This window comes from Oncorhynchus tshawytscha, linkage group LG09, assembly GCF_018296145.1.
Source record: "Oncorhynchus tshawytscha isolate Ot180627B linkage group LG09, Otsh_v2.0, whole genome shotgun sequence".
Classification (NCBI taxonomy): Eukaryota; Metazoa; Chordata; class Actinopteri; order Salmoniformes; family Salmonidae; genus Oncorhynchus; species Oncorhynchus tshawytscha.
The window spans coordinates 46,671,155-46,690,496 of record NC_056437.1 but is presented as its reverse complement, the minus strand read 5'-3'; the positions used below and the strand labels follow the sequence as shown (position 1 = coordinate 46,690,496).

The following is a 19,342-nucleotide window of genomic DNA, read 5'->3' as shown; positions in this document are numbered from 1 at the left end:
GTCTGACTTCAACTGTATCTCATACCACGGGGGGAGGTGTATTTGGTAATGGTCCGTTAGTGCAGGAAGTTGGCTGATGATTCGATGGTAGTGATAAAGGCGCGGCGGGGTGTAGCTAGCGACTTTACCGCTTATCTGCAGCCAGGCCAAATGTTGCCAGCTGGGTAGGCTTGCAGAATGGGTTTTGTCTGTGTTCATAATGTGTGTGTGTAATGTGTTTGAGTGTGTCCATGCATGTTTATGTGTGCGCAATTTGCATGTGAGAGTGTGTGTGAAGATAGCGGCAGGGTGACTGCGCCTGCTGTTGAGACTCACGCTCCAGTGGGCTTGAGTAAACGAGGCATGCGTGGGAGACAGGAACTAGAGGCCTGCAGGTCCAGGTGCACTGCCTCAAACAGAGCTACAAATGAGACAGCAGTAGCAACAGTGGTCCCCACTCTCTTTCCCTGGTGCATATGACACTTATGCCAAGCCAACTCACTTTGAAGCATATGGCTAATTCCCTTCACCTACTCATGCAATTCCTATGTTGCATAAATAAAGTTGCTTAATTGTGACTGTGGGGTACAATGTGATTTGAAGCTCTGAGCAAATGACAAAAAGAAAATGGCTAAATTAAATCAATGAGATAAGTCACTGACTCATGAATGATGGATAGTTTTGAAAATAAAAATGAAACAAAATTGCCGGCTTATTGGACATGAAAGATAGACTTAATATACCCAACAGGTGCATATTTCCATGTGGTCACATTTTCTAAACAAAACCTTTTTTTTTCCTTTTTTTTTTTTTACTGACCTTGTCATTGAGAACACAACTCATGTTTAACATTATACATAGGCCTAAATCACAAGTCCAGAAAAAAAATTCAGCAGCTATAACACTTCTCTAGAATGTTTAGATTGGCACGTCTCTCTCTCACTTTCTCTCTCCAGACATGGGCTGACTCTGACTTCACTTCAGAGAAGCAGTCTCTGAGGTGGGCTGCTATCAATCCAACTCACTTCAGGCCAACACAGTATATTGGGCTACATAACAGCCATCCTGGACTGTAATGTTCAGATTTTAGTTTCCCCCTCAGCAACACGATGTGCTTGACATCTTACCCAATTACTGTATAATTCTGAGGGAGAAGGTCATCAGCATGCCTGTTGTAGCTGCTATGAAATCACGCTATTGAAGACAACAATATCAAAGGACAGAGTGCTGTGTTGCTAATGACGGATACCAGGCGCATGTTTGGGTATGCTTCAAGAAAATGAGCACATGCATATTTCAAATGATCAATTGCTCATGTAAAACCAGTTTAAGGTTAACGTATGGCTAGGGCTGTGAAGATTATGGCTTTAGAAAAAACATCAGTGGGATGTTGGGGGTCAGTGTGAGAGTCGCAAGTCAGACTATCCCGAGGAAGTCCTTTTCCTCCCTCTTCACTGCTGGCAGAGGGAGGGAGGAAAGAAATAGCAGGGAGGGGGAGGAGAATGGGAAAGAGGCTGCATATTACTGGCAGTTTCCATGGTGACTGACGCAGCTGGGAAAGTTGAGTGCTGGGAAAGTTGAGTGCTTCATCACGTGTGTGGGGCATGAGGAGCTGTGCTGGACTGCGCTGCTCTCACACACACAAATGCACGAGCACAGACAGACACACACACCAGGCGAGAGGAGAGCAAGAGCTGAGCAAGTTTACTCCTTCTTCAAGAGGGGTCTCTCTCTTTCTCCCTCTGTCTCACTCTGACACTTCCTGTGGGAACTGAGCACTAAGGGCCCACAAACACACAACATACAGGGCATTTGGAAAGTATTCAGACCCTTTGACTTTTCCCAAATTTTGTCATGTCACAGCCTTATTCCATAATGGAGTACATTTTTTTTTCTCCCCTCATCAATCTACACACAATAACCCATAATGAAAACGCAAAAACAGGTTTATAGACATTTTTGCACATTTGTATATTTTTTATACATAAGTATTCAGACCCTTTACTCAGTACTTTGTTGAAGCACCTTTGGCAGCAATTACAGCCTTGAATCGTCTTGGGTATGACGCTACAAGCTTGGCACACCTGTATTTGTGGAGCATCTCCCATTCTTCTCTGCAGATCCTCTCAAGCTCTGTCAGGTTGGATGGGGAGCGTCGCTGCACAGCTAAAAGATGGCGCCGAAGAACATGGCTGACGTTTTACATTCTCCCAACCAATTGTGCTATTTTTTTTTTTAAATGTACTTATTGTGTACATAAAGTTGCTGCTACTGTCTCTTATGACCGAAAATAACTTCTGGACATCAGAAAAGTGATTACTCACAGCGGACTGGAAGAAACCTTTCCCTTTAACAAGTCCGACGAGAAGGATATCCTGCTTTCACTGGAACAGACCCAGATCCACGCCTTTAGCGTGAAGAAAAGACGCCGGAAAAGGGTACGCTGATCGGGGATCCTTGTGAGAATCCGGAGGAGAGCGAGTAAACTCCCAATGCCTTCCATTCTTCTTGCTAATGTAAAATCATTGGAAAATAAAATATGCTATAAATGCTCACCAAGAAGTGGCGCTCCTAGTGGCCAGGGACATTAATGCAGGCAAGCTTAAATCAGTTTCACCACATTTTTGCCAGCATGTCACATGTGCAACCAGGTGGGAAAAAATTATCCTAGACTACCATTACTCCACACAAAGAGATGCATACAAAGCTCTCCCCAGCCCTCTATTTGGAAAATCTGACCACAAATATATCCTCCTGATTCCTGCTTACAAGCAAAACCTAAAGTAGGAAGTACCAGTGACTCGCTCAATTACGGAAGTATTCAGATGACGTGGATGCTACACTACAGGACTGTTTTGCTAGCATAGACTGGAATATGTTCCGGAATTCGTCCAATGGCACTGAGGAATACACCACCTCAGTCATCGGCTTCATCAATAAGTGCATCGTTGACGTCGTCCCCACAGTGACTGTACATACATATCCCAACCAGAAGCCATGGACTACTGGCAACATCCGCATCGAGCTAAAGGCTAGAGCTGCCCGCATTCAAGGAGCGGAAGACTAATCCGGATGCTTATAAGAAATCCCGCTATGCACTCAGACAAACCATCAAACAAGCAAAGTGTCAATACAGGATTCAGACTGAAACCTACTACACCGGCTTTGACGCTCATCAGATGTGTCAGTGCTGGAAAACTATAACAGACTACAAAGGGAAAACCAGACGCGAGTTGTCCAGTGACGCGACCCTACCAGACGAGCTAAATGCCTTTTATGAAGCATGTACGAGAGCATCAGCTGTTCTGGATGACTGTGATATAACGCTCTCGGTAGCCGATGTGAACAAAACCTTTAAAACAGGTCAACATTCACAAAGCTGGTGGGCCAGACGGATTACCAGGACGTGTACTCAAATCATGCACTGACCAACTGTCAAGTGTCTTCACTGACATTTTCAACCTTTCCCTAACCGAGTCTGTAATATCTACATGTTTCAAGCAGACCACCATAGTCCCTCTGCCCAAGGAAGCAAAAGTAACCTGCCTAAATGATTACCGCCCCGTGGCACTCACGTCGGTAGCCATGAAGTGCTTTGAAAGGCTGGTCATCGTTCACATCAACAGCATCCTCCCAGACACCCTAGACCCACTCCAATTCACATACCCCCCAACAAATCCACAGACAACTCAATCTCAATCGCACTCCATACTGCCCTTTCTCACCTGGACAAAAGGAACACCTATGTGAGAATGCTGTTCACTGACTACAACTCAGTGTTCAACATCATATTGCCCACGAAGCTCATCACTAAGCTAAAGACTCTGAGACTAAACACCTCTCTCTGCAACTGGATCCTGGACTTCCCGACTGGCCGCCCTCAGGTGGTAAGAGGAGGCAACAACACATCTGCCACGCTGATCCTTAACACTGGGGCCCCTCAGGGGTGTGTACTTAGTCCCTGCTGTATTCCCTGTTTACCCACGACTGCGTGGCCAGACACGACTCCAACACCATCATTAAGTCTTCTGACGACACAACAGTGTTAGGCCTGATCACCAACAACGATGAGACAGCCTATAGGGAGGTGGTCAGAGAATTTGTGCCAGGACAACAACCTCTCCCTCAATGTGAGCAAGAAGAAAAAGGAGCTGATCGTTGACTACAGGAAAAGGCGGGCCGAACAGGCCCCCATTAACATCGACGGGGCTGTAGTGGAGCGGATCGAGAGTTTCAAGTTCCTTGGTGTCCACATCACCAATGAACTATCATGGTCCAAACATACCAAACATACCAAGACAGTCGTTAATAGGGCACGACAAAACCTTTTCCCCCTCAGGAGACTGAAGAGATGTGGCATGGGTCCCCAGATCCTCAAAAGGTTCTACAGCAGCATCAGAGAGCATACTGGCTGGTTGCATCACCGCCTGGTATGGCAACTGCTCGGCATCTGACCGTAAGGCGCTACAGAGGGTAGTGCAAACAGCCCAGTAAATCACTGGGGCCAAGCTTCCTGCCATCCAGGACCTATATAATAGGCGGTGTCAGAAGAAAGCCCATACAATTGTCAGAGACTCCAGTCACCCAAGTCATAGACTGTTTTCTCTGCTACAGCACGGCAAGCGGTACCGGAGCACCAAGTCTAGGACCAAAAGGCTCCTCAACAGCTTTACACTGCTGCTACTCGCTGTTTGTTTGTTTGTTATTGTTTGTTATGCATAGTCACTTCGCCCACATGTATAGATTACCTCAGCCTGTACCCCTGCACACTGACTCAGTACCGGTGCCGCCTGTATATGGCCTCAATATTGGTATTCTTATTGTTTCTTTTAGCCTACTTAGTAAATATTTTCTTCTTATTTAACCGCACTGTTCGTTAAGGGCTTGTAAGTAAGCATTTCACGGTAAAGTCTACACTTGTTGTATTCGGCACATGTGGCAAATAAAGTTTGATTTGATTTTCAGGTCTCTCCAGAGATGTTCGATTGGGTTCAAGTCCAGGCTCTGGCTGGGCCACTCAAGGACATTCAGAGATTTGTCCAGATGCCACTCCTGCATTGTCTTGGCTGTGTGCTTAGGGTTGTTGTCCTGTTGGAAGGTGAACCTTCATCCCAGTCTGAGGTCCTAAGCGCTCTGGAGCAGGATTTCATCAAGGATCTCTCTGTACTTTTAGAATAAGGCTGTAAAGTAACAAAATGTGAAATAAATCAAGGGGTGCAAATACATTCCGAAGGTACTGAATATATATATATATATACACACACATACACACACACACACTGCTCAAAAAAAAAGGGACACTAAAATAGCACATCCTAGATCTGAATGAATGAAATATTCTTATTAAATACTTTTTTCTTTACATAGTTTAATGTGCTGACAACAAAAATCACGCAAAACTGATCAATGGAAATCAAATGTATCAACCCATGGAGGTCTGGATTTGGAGTCACACTCAAAATTAAAGTGGAAAACCACACTACAAGGCTGATCCAACTTTGATGTAATGTCCTTAAAACAAGTCAAAATGAGGCTCAGTAGTGTGTGTGGCCTCCACGTGCCTGTATGACCTCCCTACAACGCCTGGGCATGCTCCTGATGAGGTGGCGGATGGTCTCCTGAGAGATCTCCTCCCAGACCTGGACTAAAGCATCCGCCAACTCCTGGACAGTCTGTGGTGCAACGTGGAGTTGGTGGATGGAGCGAGACATGATGTCCCAGATGTGCTCTATTGGATTCAGGTCTGGGGAACGGGCGGGCCAGTCCATAGCATCAATGCCTTCCTCTTGCAGAAACTGCTGACACTCCAGCCACATGAGGTCTAGCATTGTCTTGCATTAGGAGGAACCCAGGGCCAACCGCACCAGCATATGGTCTCACAAGGGGTCTGAGGATCTCATCTCGGTACCTAATGGCAGTCAGGCTACCTCTGGCGAGCACATGGAGGGCTGTGCGGCCCCCCAAAGTGCCACCCCACAGCATGACTGACCCACCGCCAAACCGGTCATGCTGGAGGATGTTGCAGGCAGCAGAACGTTCTCCACGGCGTCTCCAGACTATGTCACGTCTGTCACATGTGCTCAGTGTGAACCTGCTTTCATCTGAGAAGAGCACAGGGCGCCAGTGGCGAATTTGCCAATCTTTGTGTTCTTTGGCAAATGCCAAATGTCCTGCACGGTGTTGGGCTGTAAGCACAACCCCCACCTGTGGACGTCGGGTCGTCGTACCACTTTCATGGAGTCTGTTTCTGACCGTTTGAGCAGACACATTCACATTTGTGGCCTGCTGGAGGTCATTTTGCAGGGCTCTGGCAGTGCTCCTCCTTACGCGGAGGTAGCGGTCCTGCTGCTGGGTTGTTGCCCTCCTACGGCCTCCTCCACATCTCCGGATGTACTGGCCTGTCTCCTGGTAGCGCCTCCATGCTCTGGACACTACGCTAACAGACACAGCAAACCTTCTTGCCACAGCTCGCATTGATGTGCCATCCTGGATGAGCTGCACTACCTGAGCCACGTGTGTGGGTTGTAGACTCCGTCTCATGCTACCACTAGAGTGAAAGCACTGCCAGCATTCAAAAGTGACCAAAACATCAGCCAGGAAGCATAGGAACTGAGATGTGGTCTGTGGTCACCACCTGCAGAACCACTCCTTTATTGGGGGTGTCTTGCTAATTGCCTATAATTTCCACCTGTTGTCTATTACATTTGCACAACAGCATGTGAAATCTATTGTCAATCAGTGTTGCTTCCTAAGTGGACAGTTTGATTTCACAGAAGTGTGATTGACTTGGAGTTACATTGTGTTGTTTAAGTGTTCCCTTTATTTTTTTGAGCAGTGTATATATAATTAGAGGTCGACTGATTAATCGGAATGGACACCGATTATGGCCGATTACATTGCATTCCATGAGGAGACTACGCGGCAGGCTGATTACCTGTTACGCGAGCGCAGCAAGGAGCCAAGGTAAGTTGTTAGCTAGCATGAAAGTTATCTTATAAAAAAAACAATCTTAACATTAGCACTAGTTAACAACACATGGTTGATGATATTACTAGTTTATCTAGCTTGTCCTGCGTTGCATATAATCGATGCGGTGCCCGTCCATTTATCATCGAATCACAGCCTACTTCGCCAAACAGGTGATGATTTAACAAGCATATTTGCGAAAAAGCACTGTCGTTGCATCCAATGTGTACCTAACCATAAGCATCAATGCCTTTCTTAAAATCAATACACAAGTGATATATATATTTATATATATAGGTTCGTCAATCTGGAAAATGTCAAGAACTTTTAAAGTTTCTTCAAGTGCAGTTGCAAAAACCGTCAAGCGTCATGATGAAACTGGCTTTCATGAGGACCGCCACAGGAATGAAGACCCAGAGTTACCTCTGCTGCAGATGATAACTTCATTAGAGTTACCAGCCTCAGATTGTAGCCCAAATGAATGCTTCACAGAGTTCACGTAACAGACAAATCAGGCCTTCATGGTCAAATTTCTGCAAATAAACCACAACTAAAGGACACCAATAAGAAGAAGAGACTTGCTTTCCCCAAGAAACACAAGCAATGGACATTAGATAGGGTTGAAATTTGTCCAAATGTGAGACCGCCGTGTCTTTGTGAGACACCGAGTAGGTGAACGGATGAGCTGAGCATGTGTGGTTCCCACTGTGAAGCATGGAAGAGGTGTGATGGTGTCGGGGTGCTTTGCTGGTGACACTGATTTATTTAGAATTCAAGGCACACTTAGCCATCATAGCTACCACAGCATTCTGTAGCGATACGCCATACCATTGGGCTTAGTGGGACTATCATTTGTTTTCAACAGGAAATGATTCAACACACCTCCAGACTGTGTAAGAGCTATTTGACCAAGAAGGAGAGTGATGGAGTGCTGCATCAGATGACCTGGCCTCCACAATCACCTGACGCCAATCCAATTGAGATGGTTTGGGATGAGTTGGACCGCAGTGAAGGAAAAGCAGCCAAGAAGTGCTCAGCATATGTGGAAACTCCTTCAAGACTGTTGGAAAAGCATTCCAGGGGAAACTGGTTGAGAGAATGCCAAGAGTGTGCAAAGCTGTCAAGGCAAAGTGTGGCTATTTGAAGAATCTCAAACATAACATATTTTATTTTGTTTAACACTTCTTTGGTTATTACATGATTCCATGTGTCATTTCATAGTTGATGTCTTCACTATTATTCTACAATGTAGAAAATAAAAAGAAAGAAAAACTCTGGAACGAGTAGGTGTGTCCAAACTTTTGACTGGTACAGACACATTTAATGTGTTTTAATCAAATAAACTATATGCACTGAGCTTGTCTGATGCTTAAAGTGCACTGTTTACTGAAATTATTAAAAGACACACAAAAACAACAACGAGATCAAGAGTCCGACTGCAATTGATTTGATGTTCTGTGTTAAAAAAATGACAGAGTGACTAGCACCCGTTCTCTCTCTCCTGCAGCGACCACCACAGAACATCAGTGTTATCGCGCTGTCCGTGTTGCTGAACCTGAAAATAATTACAGCCATATCTGACTGAAAAGTTCTCTTACCGAAATCCCTCATTTGTTTAGGAAATACATTCTCTATTCCCTCAAACCTTGCTCTCTTTATGTGACACATGTATGCATCGCTGGCACGTGACCAATAGGGCCTGACCTATAGCATACCATAATCACATGAATAACTTGATTATAAAAACTCTGAACACCAGAAGACGTGAGAGCAAAATGGATGCAGGTGACGTGACAAACTCGAAACGGTGGAATGGTTGGTTGCTGAGGAGGTAAAGAGGAAGTCAGATGTATGGAATAAATTTGACTGGTTGTGGAAAATACTGGAGATCAAGAAAAAGAAGATAAGTAGCAAGCGCTGCATGCATATTATTTGTGCCAAACAGGTGCTGTTAGATTACAATATCATTTTTCTGGCCCTTTGGAACAATGTAAACAACACTAAATAAATGATAAGCGTAGAAGACTCTGTTGTAATTATTATTATTTTATTGTTTTTGAAAAGCCTTTATTATTGCAAAGACCAAAAACAGTAGCATGCATTTGTGAATACTGTTGCTGACATGGAATGGTTTATTTATTGTTTATGCTAATATTTCAAAGGTTGCTTTGTTATTTTAAAACTAAAATGCTTGACTGCATTTCAAATCATGAAGGACACATATGCTGTGTGATGACATGAACAAATTAATAATTGATTGATACAGTAGCCTATATAAGTACTGAAATATAGGCCTAAGTTACAGTATTAAGTCTAAACAGGACTCGCTCTTAGGCCTACAGCCCGATGGTGGTTATACAAGGCTGCTATACTAAGCCTACTAATGATAACATTACTTATTATAATGATCATAACAAAAACAACGAGATCAAGGAGGGTTATTATTATTACAAATATAATTTCTCTGACAAATTGGAACAGTGTAAACAAATAAATCATATGTAATTCTAGAGAGGCTGTTCTAAGGGGTGAAAAAAACCGTCTAAACCCTTTATTACGGCATAGGAAAGATTAAAAACTGAATTTGTAAAATTGTTTATCAGACGTTGTGATTGCTAGACACTTGGTGCTCACGAAATCAGTAGGCTATTAAACAAACAGTCAAACAGGCTACTGAAGCAGGATCTGTATTATTTTTCCACATACACACACACTATATATAGAATACAGCCAGGCACATTTAACAGTTAGGCTGTTGATTATAGACCTAATGAAGTTTGGCGTTTCCTCTCTCCTCACTATTCTAAGACAATTAAGGGTTGTTTTCTCATCTCCTAAATGCACTGCTGTCTCCGGCGGATTGTTCTCAACGCCAACATGCTGGGTAACTTTGCTCTTATGCACATAGCAACATAATCTATGAAAAGGCACCAATTCAACAGCGCCCTGATGTTTCAAAACAACGGAGAGCGACCGCTATCCAACGCGGGAGAAAGTGTTGCACCATCATTATTATTATTATTATTATTATTATTATGTAATATAACCATATACAATTTCAGTAGCATGTCTTAGAGTGATGAACTGTGCCATCTCCCTCCACAATGGATTAGTCCACTCAGACAGGAGCGAATCAGACAGGTGTCTTGTACACCATCATTTATTTACATTTTTCTGGCTATATGCTCGACTAAAGAAATCTCGGTCAACCAACAGCCTATCGACCAAACAATCGACCAGTCGACTAAATGGGGTCAGCCCTAATCTCCTATTACGTCAAGTAGCATACATCAAGTAGCTCGATTTTAACTCAGTCATTGGCTACTTTCACTAAGGTAGTAAACTGCTTCAATGCCTTTGATTGTGTAATATAGATAATGCTTCCTTCTCTGTTGTTTCAGAGACTCCAAGGAAAAGGAACCAAAATCAGGCATAGAAAGTGGAAGAAAGTATAATTTCTTTGACATATACCAATTCTAATTCTTATAATCTGTGGCCATGTCCTGTCCACTGCAATAACCTAAATGTTCTGGCTTCTGAAGCAGAAGCAATAACCAAAAGCATGAAGAGAGCAAAGTGACTGTCGACACAAAATACCACAGACATTATGAAAAGTTAGGACAGAAGTATGTTCCCTGAGAGGCATGTGACTTGCTGCTGCATCACATGTGGCAAACAGACAGCAGAGTGTAGAAACAGCTGGGCAAAGCTGTAAGAGTGAGAAACTGTGTGAGTAAGAGAGAGAAAGAGATTGCTTGAAAGGGGTTTAGCACAGTTGGAAGGCATGTCGAGGTATCAGCACAGACCTCAACAATTCCTGAGTTGACACTGCTTAGCCTGGGCCTTGACATCTTGTCACTCGCTGTTCCGTGGAGCCAACGTTTCTCGGCAACTAGATATTTCCATTTCTTCCTGACTCTGGCAGGATAAAGCCTGGCCACAGATTCAGTTTTGGCCACACTGCATTCAAGGACATCTGAGGCATACGAAAACTGGATGAGCAACTGCAGCAAATTAAATAGACGGAATAAAATTACATAACTGAAATTCGATTGAAGTCATGTTTGACTATCTCGTCTTGTAGTAAAGCATCTAGATCCATGAAGTTGAGACTTGTTTGGTCCATCTATTCTTTGCATAATACTGCGCGATCCACCACACCGCATTTAACCATGAAAAGAGGTCTGGAAATATGGCTGAATATAAACAGTGTAGTTATTCCAAAATGCCGGTACAGGGACAAGGTGGAGTCACTGAGTCACAAACACCTGCCCGGTATGCTTGTAATCATTAAGGACTAAGGAGTTTGTCATGATTCAAAATAAACTGAATGGAGCTAAGCACAGGCATCCTGGAGGAAAACTTAGTTCAGTCTGCTTTCCACCAGACACTGGGAGATGAATTCACCTTTCAGCAGAACAATTACTTAAAACAAGGTCAAATCTACAATGAAGTTGCTTACCAATAACACAGTGAACGTTCCTGACTTCAAGTAAATCTATGGCAAGACCTGAAAATGGTTGTTAAGCAATGATCAACAACCAATTTGACAGAGCTTGAAGAATTTTGAAAAGAATACATTTGGGCAAATGTTGCGCAATTTTAGGTGTGGAAAGCTCTTAGAGACTTACCCAGAAAGACTCACAGACGTAATCACTGCCAAAGGGGCTTCTACAAAGTATTTACTCAGGGGTGTGAATACTTATGTAAATTAGATATTTCTGCATTTCATTTTCAATACATTTGCAAAAAAATTATATGAACATGTTTTCATTATGGGGTATTGTGCGTAGATGGGTGAGGGGGGGGAAATCTATTGAATCCATTTTGAATTCAGGCTGTAACAACAAAATGTGGAATAGGTCACAGGATATGAATACTTTCTGAAGGCACTGTATGTATGCTTAGTGTGCATATCACTTTTTCCCTGCTTCATCCTCTCAGGACAGGGGGCTCTCCTTCAACTGGAAAGGTTTCTTGTAGTCTGTTTATGGCTTCATCGGCGCTTGTGAATTCCATCCTTTGCTTTGAGATATGATTCCTTTGTCCTCCAGTGACTGTCTGATCGGAATTTATTGCTTGCTATTTTTTCTCAGCCTAGCAGACAGGTCCTGGACGATTTCAAATGGATTGGCCATGGTTTTTGATTTCCTACCTCCCTGTGCCTTCGGATGGTTGACTTTGGTCTGATAGTTCCACAACTTGAAGATTACCACGTGAGGGTCCCTAACAGTTTTCTGTTTCACGCCGATCCTATGGTACCGTTAAAGATCCTCTGGTGATACATCCACGTCAAGTTCCCCTGATATCAGTTTGACCACGTAGCTGGAAAGGTCTCAGTTTTCTTCGTCTTCTGGGAAGGACAATATTCCCAGGCTGTTTCGTCTCATTCTGTTTTGATGCTGGTCCAATTCATATTGTTAAGTTTGCAACTTTGTTGTCTTGCGCATGCCTTGTATGTGCATGTCTGACACGATAGACTATTTTCTTTTCGAGCTAAATCTACTTTAACAATAGATTGTAGAAGTTGGTTTTGGTGTACATTGAGAGCATTTTAGCTATGTTTTCCTGGATATCCTTTAGCTGTTCATTACTCTCATTTGTATGTCCAAGTTATTTGTAGAAGCCAGACAAAAGTTTAAATTAAGCCTCTAAAATTAATAGATCAATAATCAGCTAAGCAGAAAGCTACCATTTCATTGTAGGATATGATTTGTCACTGTTGATATATTTTAACTAATGCAACCACTACATCCATCTAACATCCTCCATGTGTAGGAATACTGATGTTAAGATATTGGTATCCCAAGAGTCATTCATATGACCATAAATAGTTAATTCAACTCCACTCACAAGCAATTTTGCATGAAATAAGTAGAGAGATGTTCAGCCACAATGTTTTGACTGTCTGCTCAAATACATACAAGGCCCTTGATGCTGTAATTTGCAAAGGGTGCAGAATGACAGCGAGGCTCCTCATTCCCATCCTGCACCACTCTGGCCAGCAGCTCTGTCAGGAAGGGCTGGTGGCCTGGCCGGGCTGACAGACATTGTTTATCAGTGATGTCACCACTTCCCGCGAGAGTGGGTGGAGTGAGGGGAGAGAGAAAATACACATATCAGCTAAACTGTGTGACAAAGAGCAAATAGAACCAGTTGCATTTCCCAACCTTCGTCAGTGATTCAACTGCATGACACTTCCAATTGGCCCTGAATGCCCTGAACCTCTGTGGCAGTCAGTCATGGACATACAGACATAGTTTTAATGTCATGTGCAGAAGTACAGTGAAATGCATTTACTGCAAGCTCTAAACCCAACAATGCAGTGATCAATATCAATGTAGTCCTAAAAAAAAATAGCATAAGGTAGAACAAAAACAAGAAATAAAAATAAGAAAAACACGAGAAAGTAAGAAGCTATATACAGGGTCAGTTCCAATACCATATTTTCAATGTGCAGGGATACTGGAGTGATAAGAGGTAGATATGTATAGGAGTAAGGTGAAATGGCATCAGGATGAATGATAGACAGAGTAGCAGCAGAGTAAAGGAAGATTTTATGTGAGTGTGTGTGCGCGTGAGTATAGAGTCAGAATAAATGGGTGTGTTGGAGAGTCAGTGTGTGTATGAGCAGGATTGTGCCAGAAGGTGGAGGAACTCTTCTGCTTAGGCACGGTGGAACTCCACCCACTAGTATGCATTTCTGCAGGTGGCCATCAGAGGTAAGATATACCGGAGCCAAACCACAGAAAATCTGCATAACCCACAGCATTAAGGTAAATTCACACACTTACAGAGACGAAAGGTACAGAGAGTAGTGCAGTGTTGCAATGTCGTTTCTCACCAAAGGGGCGGCTCCTTGTAATGCGCACCGGCATCTGACAGTTGTTTTGCTACCTGGAAATTGAGACGCGCCGTAACATTCCTTGCGAAGACATGAGGGGCAGTATTGAGTGAGTTTTGCAACGGAAATCCTGCCCTGTGTCTACATCACATCTCTTCTAGTATCCCTTCTGGTATAAACACAGAAGAGATGGACATGCAGCTATTCTTCTGCTACTGCTATTCTACCTGCAATCATACATCTTTGTGCTTTTATTTCAACATTTGCTACGCTCAATTATGTCTCTGTCCAGATGAGGAGCATGTGTGCGAGGACGTGAGACGATACGATGACCTCTGCAATCCTTCGATGCAGTTGTAGTCGGTTAAAGTTAACAGCTGGAAGGAGATAATCACAAAATTTGAACACTGATACCGATAAAGTAAAATGGAGAACTATTCGGAACCGGTATGTTCGCAAATGAAAAGGTGAAGGAAATGAGGAGTGGGGCTGCAGCCGATTGCCCAGTTGGCTTGGTACTTAAGCGAAACATCGTCAGACAGACACCAATACGGTATGTTGTCTTGTAAGGAAGCTGAGTCCTTTTCTGCAGTGTGTTTTTGATCTTGGTTTAGCAGGGCTAGTTAGAACATGTGAAATCAACTTGTTTCTGGATGGGAGAAATTGTGAGTGGGAAATATTCTGTGCCTGTGTTGTCATCATAACGATTAACAGGGCTAGTTCAGACACCGTGTGTATGTGTGCTATTTAGATTGAGATGTTCATGAAATCAGTTCTTGAGTGAGCATTTAAACTCAAAGGAGCCTATAGAGATGTTTAAGATAGCAATGTATTCTAAAGCATTCGCCATCTGCTTGTAGTAGGGCTGGCGATATGGCCTAAAAATTATACAGTATCTAATTATTTTCAAAATTTAAATCGGTGATTCACAACATAAACTATCTATACAAAAGTATGTGGCCACCCCTTCAAATTAGTAGATTCAGCTATTTCAGCCACACCCGTTGTTGACAGGTGTATAATTTTTAATTTTTATTTTTAAATTTTACCTTTATTTAACCAGGCAAGTCAGTTAAAAACAAATTCTTATTTTCAATGACGGCCTAGGAAGAGTGGGTTAACTGCCTGTTCAGGGGCAGAACGACAGATTAGTACCCTGTCAGCTCAGGGGTTTGAACTTGCAACCTTCCAGTTCCTAGTCCAACTCTCTAACCACTAGGCTACCCTGCCGATAATATTGAGCACACATCCAAGCAATCTCTATAGACAAACATTGGCAGCAGAATGTCCTTACTGAAGAGCTCAGAGAATTTCAACATGGCACCATCACAAGATGCCACCTTTCCAACAAGTCAGTCAAATTTCTGCCCAGCTAGAGCTAACCCGGGTCAACTGTAACTGCTGTTATTTTTAAGTGGAAACGTCTTGGAGCAACAACGGCTCAGCTGCGAAGTGGTAGGCAACGCAAGCTCACAGAATGGGATCACCGAGTGGTGAAAGGCGTAAAAATCATCTTTCCTCTGTTGCAACACTCACTACCGAGTTCCAAACTGCCTCTGAAAGCAAGGTCAGCACAAGAACTGTTCGTCGGGGGCTTCATGAAATGAGTTTCCATGGCCGAACAGCTGCACACAAGCCTAAAATCCCCATATGCAATGCCAAGTGCTGGCTGGAGTGATGTAAAGCTCGCCGCCATTGGACTATAGAACAGTGGAAACGGGTTCTCTGGAGTGATGAATCACGCTTCATCATTCTGGCAGTCCAACGGACTAATCTGGGTTTGGCGGATGCCAGGAGAACGCTACCTGCCCAAATGCATAGTGCCAAAGTGTAATGTTTGGAGGAGGAATAATGGAATGGGCTGTTTTTCATGGTTTGGGCTAGGCCCCTTAGTTCCAGTGAACGGAAATTGAAACGCAACAGCATACAATGACATTCTGGACAATTCTGTGCTTCCAACTTTGTGGAAGGCCCTTTCCTGTTTTAGCACGACAATGCCCCCCCATGCACAAAGCGAGGTCCATACAGAAATTGTTTGTCGAGATTGTTGTGCAAGAACATGACTGGCCTGCACAGAGCCCTGACCTCAACCCCATTGAACACCTTTTGGTGTACTTTTGACATACACTACATGACCAAAAGTATCTAGATTCTCTAAATAATCTTAAGTGCGCAGATTCTCTAAAATTATACCTAGGCTAAATAAAAGCCTTCAACCATGAGAGCCACTAATAATTTAATTATTTTCTCAAAACAGTTCATCACTGATCTGACTTTCAAGTCTATAAAAATGCCCCCTTTTGTATTACTTTTTTACCCGAACCATGCAAATGACATTTTATTGGTCACATACACATGTTATTGCGGGTGTAGCGAAATGCTAGGACTAAGGAAGGTGGGTACCAGGCTGAAAAGTACCACCGGCACCTGGTAACCCAAAGGCCCAAGAGAGAGTGGGCAACCCAGAGTCCGGTAGTTCAATGTTGCAGATCTGGATTACAGGTTATGATGCAATGGCCATAATGTGGCTTCTTCCTTGCTGAGCGGCCTTTCAGGTTATGTCGATATAGGACTTGTTTTACTGTGGATATAGATACTTTTGTACCCGTTTCCTCCAGCATCTTCACAAAGTCCTTTGCTCTTGTTCTGGGATTGATTTACACTTTTCTCACCAAAGTTCTTTCATCTCTAGGAGACAGGACACATCTCCTTCCTGAGCGGTATCACTGAGTTTTGAAGGTAGGCCTTGAAATACATCCACAGGTACACCTCCAATTGACTCAAACTATGTGAATTAGCCTATCAAAAGCTTATGAAGCCATGACATCATTTTCTGGAATTTTCCAAGCTGTTTAAAGGCACAATCAACTTAGTGCATACAAACTTCTGACCCACTGGAATTGTGATACAGTGAATTATAAGTTAAATAATCTGTCTGTAAACAATTGTTGGAAAAATGACCTGTGTCATGCACAAAGTAGATGTCCTAACCGACTTGCCAAAACTATAGTTTGTTAACAAGAAATTTGTGTGTGGTTGAAAAACGAGTTATGACTCGAACCTAAGTGTATGTAAACTTCTTACTTCAACTATAGATATCCCATAAAAATATAAATAAATCTACCGTTTCCAGCTACAATAGTAATTTACCACATTAACAATGTCTACACTGTATCTCTGATCAATTTGATGTTATTTTAATGGACAAAAAATAAAGTGCTTTTGTTTAAAAAACAAGGACATTTCTAAGTGACCCCAAACTTTTGAACGGTAGTGTAATACTTCAAAGTACTATTTAAGTAGGGGGTATCTGTACTTCACTATTTATATTGACAATTTTTACTCCACTACATTACCAAAGAAAATTATGTACTTTTTACTCCATTCATTTTTCTTGACACCCAAAAGAACTCATTACATTTTGGATGCTTTACAGGACAGGAAAATGGTCCAATTTACAAACATATCAAGAGAACATCCCTGGTCATGCCAACCGACTGCCTTTGATCTGGCAGATGCCCTAAACACAATTGCCTAGTTTGTAAATGTTCTCTTGAGTGTGCCCCTGGCTATCCGTAAATAAAAAATTAAAAAATTAAAAACAAGAACTGTGCCATCTGGTTTGCTTAATATAAGGAGTTTGAAATTATTTTTACTTTTGATACTTTCACTCAAGTAGTATTTTACTGGGTGACTTTCACTTGAGTCATTTTCTATGAAGTTATCTTTTAATCAGGTATGACAATTGGATACTTTTTCCACCACTGCCTTTTTCCAAAAACACGCATTGCTTGCGGTACGTTTAGAGCAAGTGTCAGGGCTCTTAACAAAACTCCCCCATACCTTCAATAGGCGCTAAAGCAGTTAGCGTCTATGAATGGGGTAGGAGAAAATCAGACACATCTAATAATATTAGAAAGGGACATCGGATTTCATAACAAACGCGTTGGTCCACTGGCCTGAAACCATGACATGGAAAAATTCCATCATGTGTATTGCTAGGCTACATTACAATATGCTGATAGTTACATTAAAATACCAATACAGAGCCGTGGGAAGGGATAAATGCAACGGCATAAGCAGTATAGGAGTTGATTTACCATTCATGCGTCGTGGGAATGAGATATTATTTACCTGTCAGTGAGTGTTGACTGTGTCTCGCTCATTGGGCTTCCGTTGTTTTTTCCACACGGATTTTATCCAACTAACGTTAGCATTTTCATCAAAATGACAAACTGTATTTTGGAGAATGGCTTCGTCTTGGCTTTCAATGTCCGTCCAAGGGCGTTCCACAACGATTCAAATTCGTTTAATCCATTAAAATAAGAACATATGGGTTCAGTGTAGACTTCAATTCTTTGGTGTATTTAGTTTTTTCAAATATTGATGTAAAACAATTGTTCCAGACAGAAGACATCAGAGGTGACTGTAAACGTTCTTCTTCAGAACCATTACGGGGGCGTGCATTAAACAACGTATTGCCAATGATACATTGATAACTCTTGAGTATGGTGAAATGTTACTAGAAAATAAAACGTTAACCTCTCAATATCTTTAGGAGAAACATTAATTGCGAACACACTGTATCATGGGCATCGCCTGCCACTGCCTGCGTCCGTCTTTGTCAATAGACTACCCGGAAAGTATTAGCACTGACTACCTATTGTTAATTTGTTTCCATGTGAAATAACACTGCACAAAGTTACTAATTCGACCAATGTTTTGACAAGATTGGTCTAATCGTTCTGAAGATTCCTTGTTTTAGTTTTCTTTTCATTAAGTTCTCTCAAATGAAGCTTGGTTTCTCTCGAAATTGGTCGCTTATTTACCTTCCAAAATGTTTTCATGGTAAAATTCCCATCCGATTCGCCCCTTAATCCAGACGGATTTGGTCCTTCATGCCTGGAAGAATGTCGACAACAATGAAAGTGATCCTTGCTGCGTTCTAAAGGTTTTCACGAAATTTGAAATATTGTTTCACCACTCCGTTCCAAATACCGTTTAGATTACATGAGCGATCCTCACAGGCGCTTTACTGTACTATAGTGCGGATGGAAATTGAAATAATTATCCCACCCCTAAAAAGGGAGAGGAAAAAATATATACAAAAATATCACCTTTCCTCTTGGGCCAAACCGGGTCCCGACACAGCAATTCGTAACAGCAACTTTTGAAAGCAACACACAGATCTCGACAAATTCCGTTTTCTGCAGCCTAGTTTATTTTGCGGTTGAGACTACTACGTTTCATTGAATTACAGTATGTATTTGAATCAAAACACCTAGGTACGTTTTCGGAATAGAGCTTTCAAAACCTTTGATGTCAGTTTAGTTAGGTTGGCTAAATGGGATGGTCATGATTCAACATCATGCTATATATGACAGACCAGTAGATGGCCCATTTACTAAGCCTATTATTGCACATTCCAACAGATACATTTTAATATAATGTTTATTTGGCTATCAACTACATTATATTATATTGGCTAGATATATATGTATAGGCTCTATAAGTAGTAGCCAGGCCCAGCCAGTCAATTATTTATTTTTCCAC

The 19,342-nt window shown here is 42.3% G+C and overlaps 1 protein-coding gene across 7 annotated transcripts in view; it reads right to left on the bottom strand.

Moving 5' to 3' along the window:
• The window catches only part of LOC112258060 (rho guanine nucleotide exchange factor 12-like), a 149,215-nt gene extending 130,075 nt beyond the window's left edge, over positions 1-19,140 (bottom strand). For 3 of the 7 annotated variants that reach the window (XM_042326969.1, XM_024432140.2, XM_024432139.2), the window contains exon 1: positions 17,924-19,140. In XM_042326969.1, coding sequence (XP_042182903.1) covers positions 17,924-17,955 — 32 coding nt within the window. In that variant the 5' untranslated portion in view covers positions 17,956-19,140. The remainder of the gene's footprint in view (positions 1-17,923) is intronic. The other 4 variants (XM_024432138.2, XM_042326971.1, XM_042326970.1 and 1 more) reach the window with 4 other exon arrangements.
• Positions 19,141-19,342: the final 202 nt, after the last annotated feature.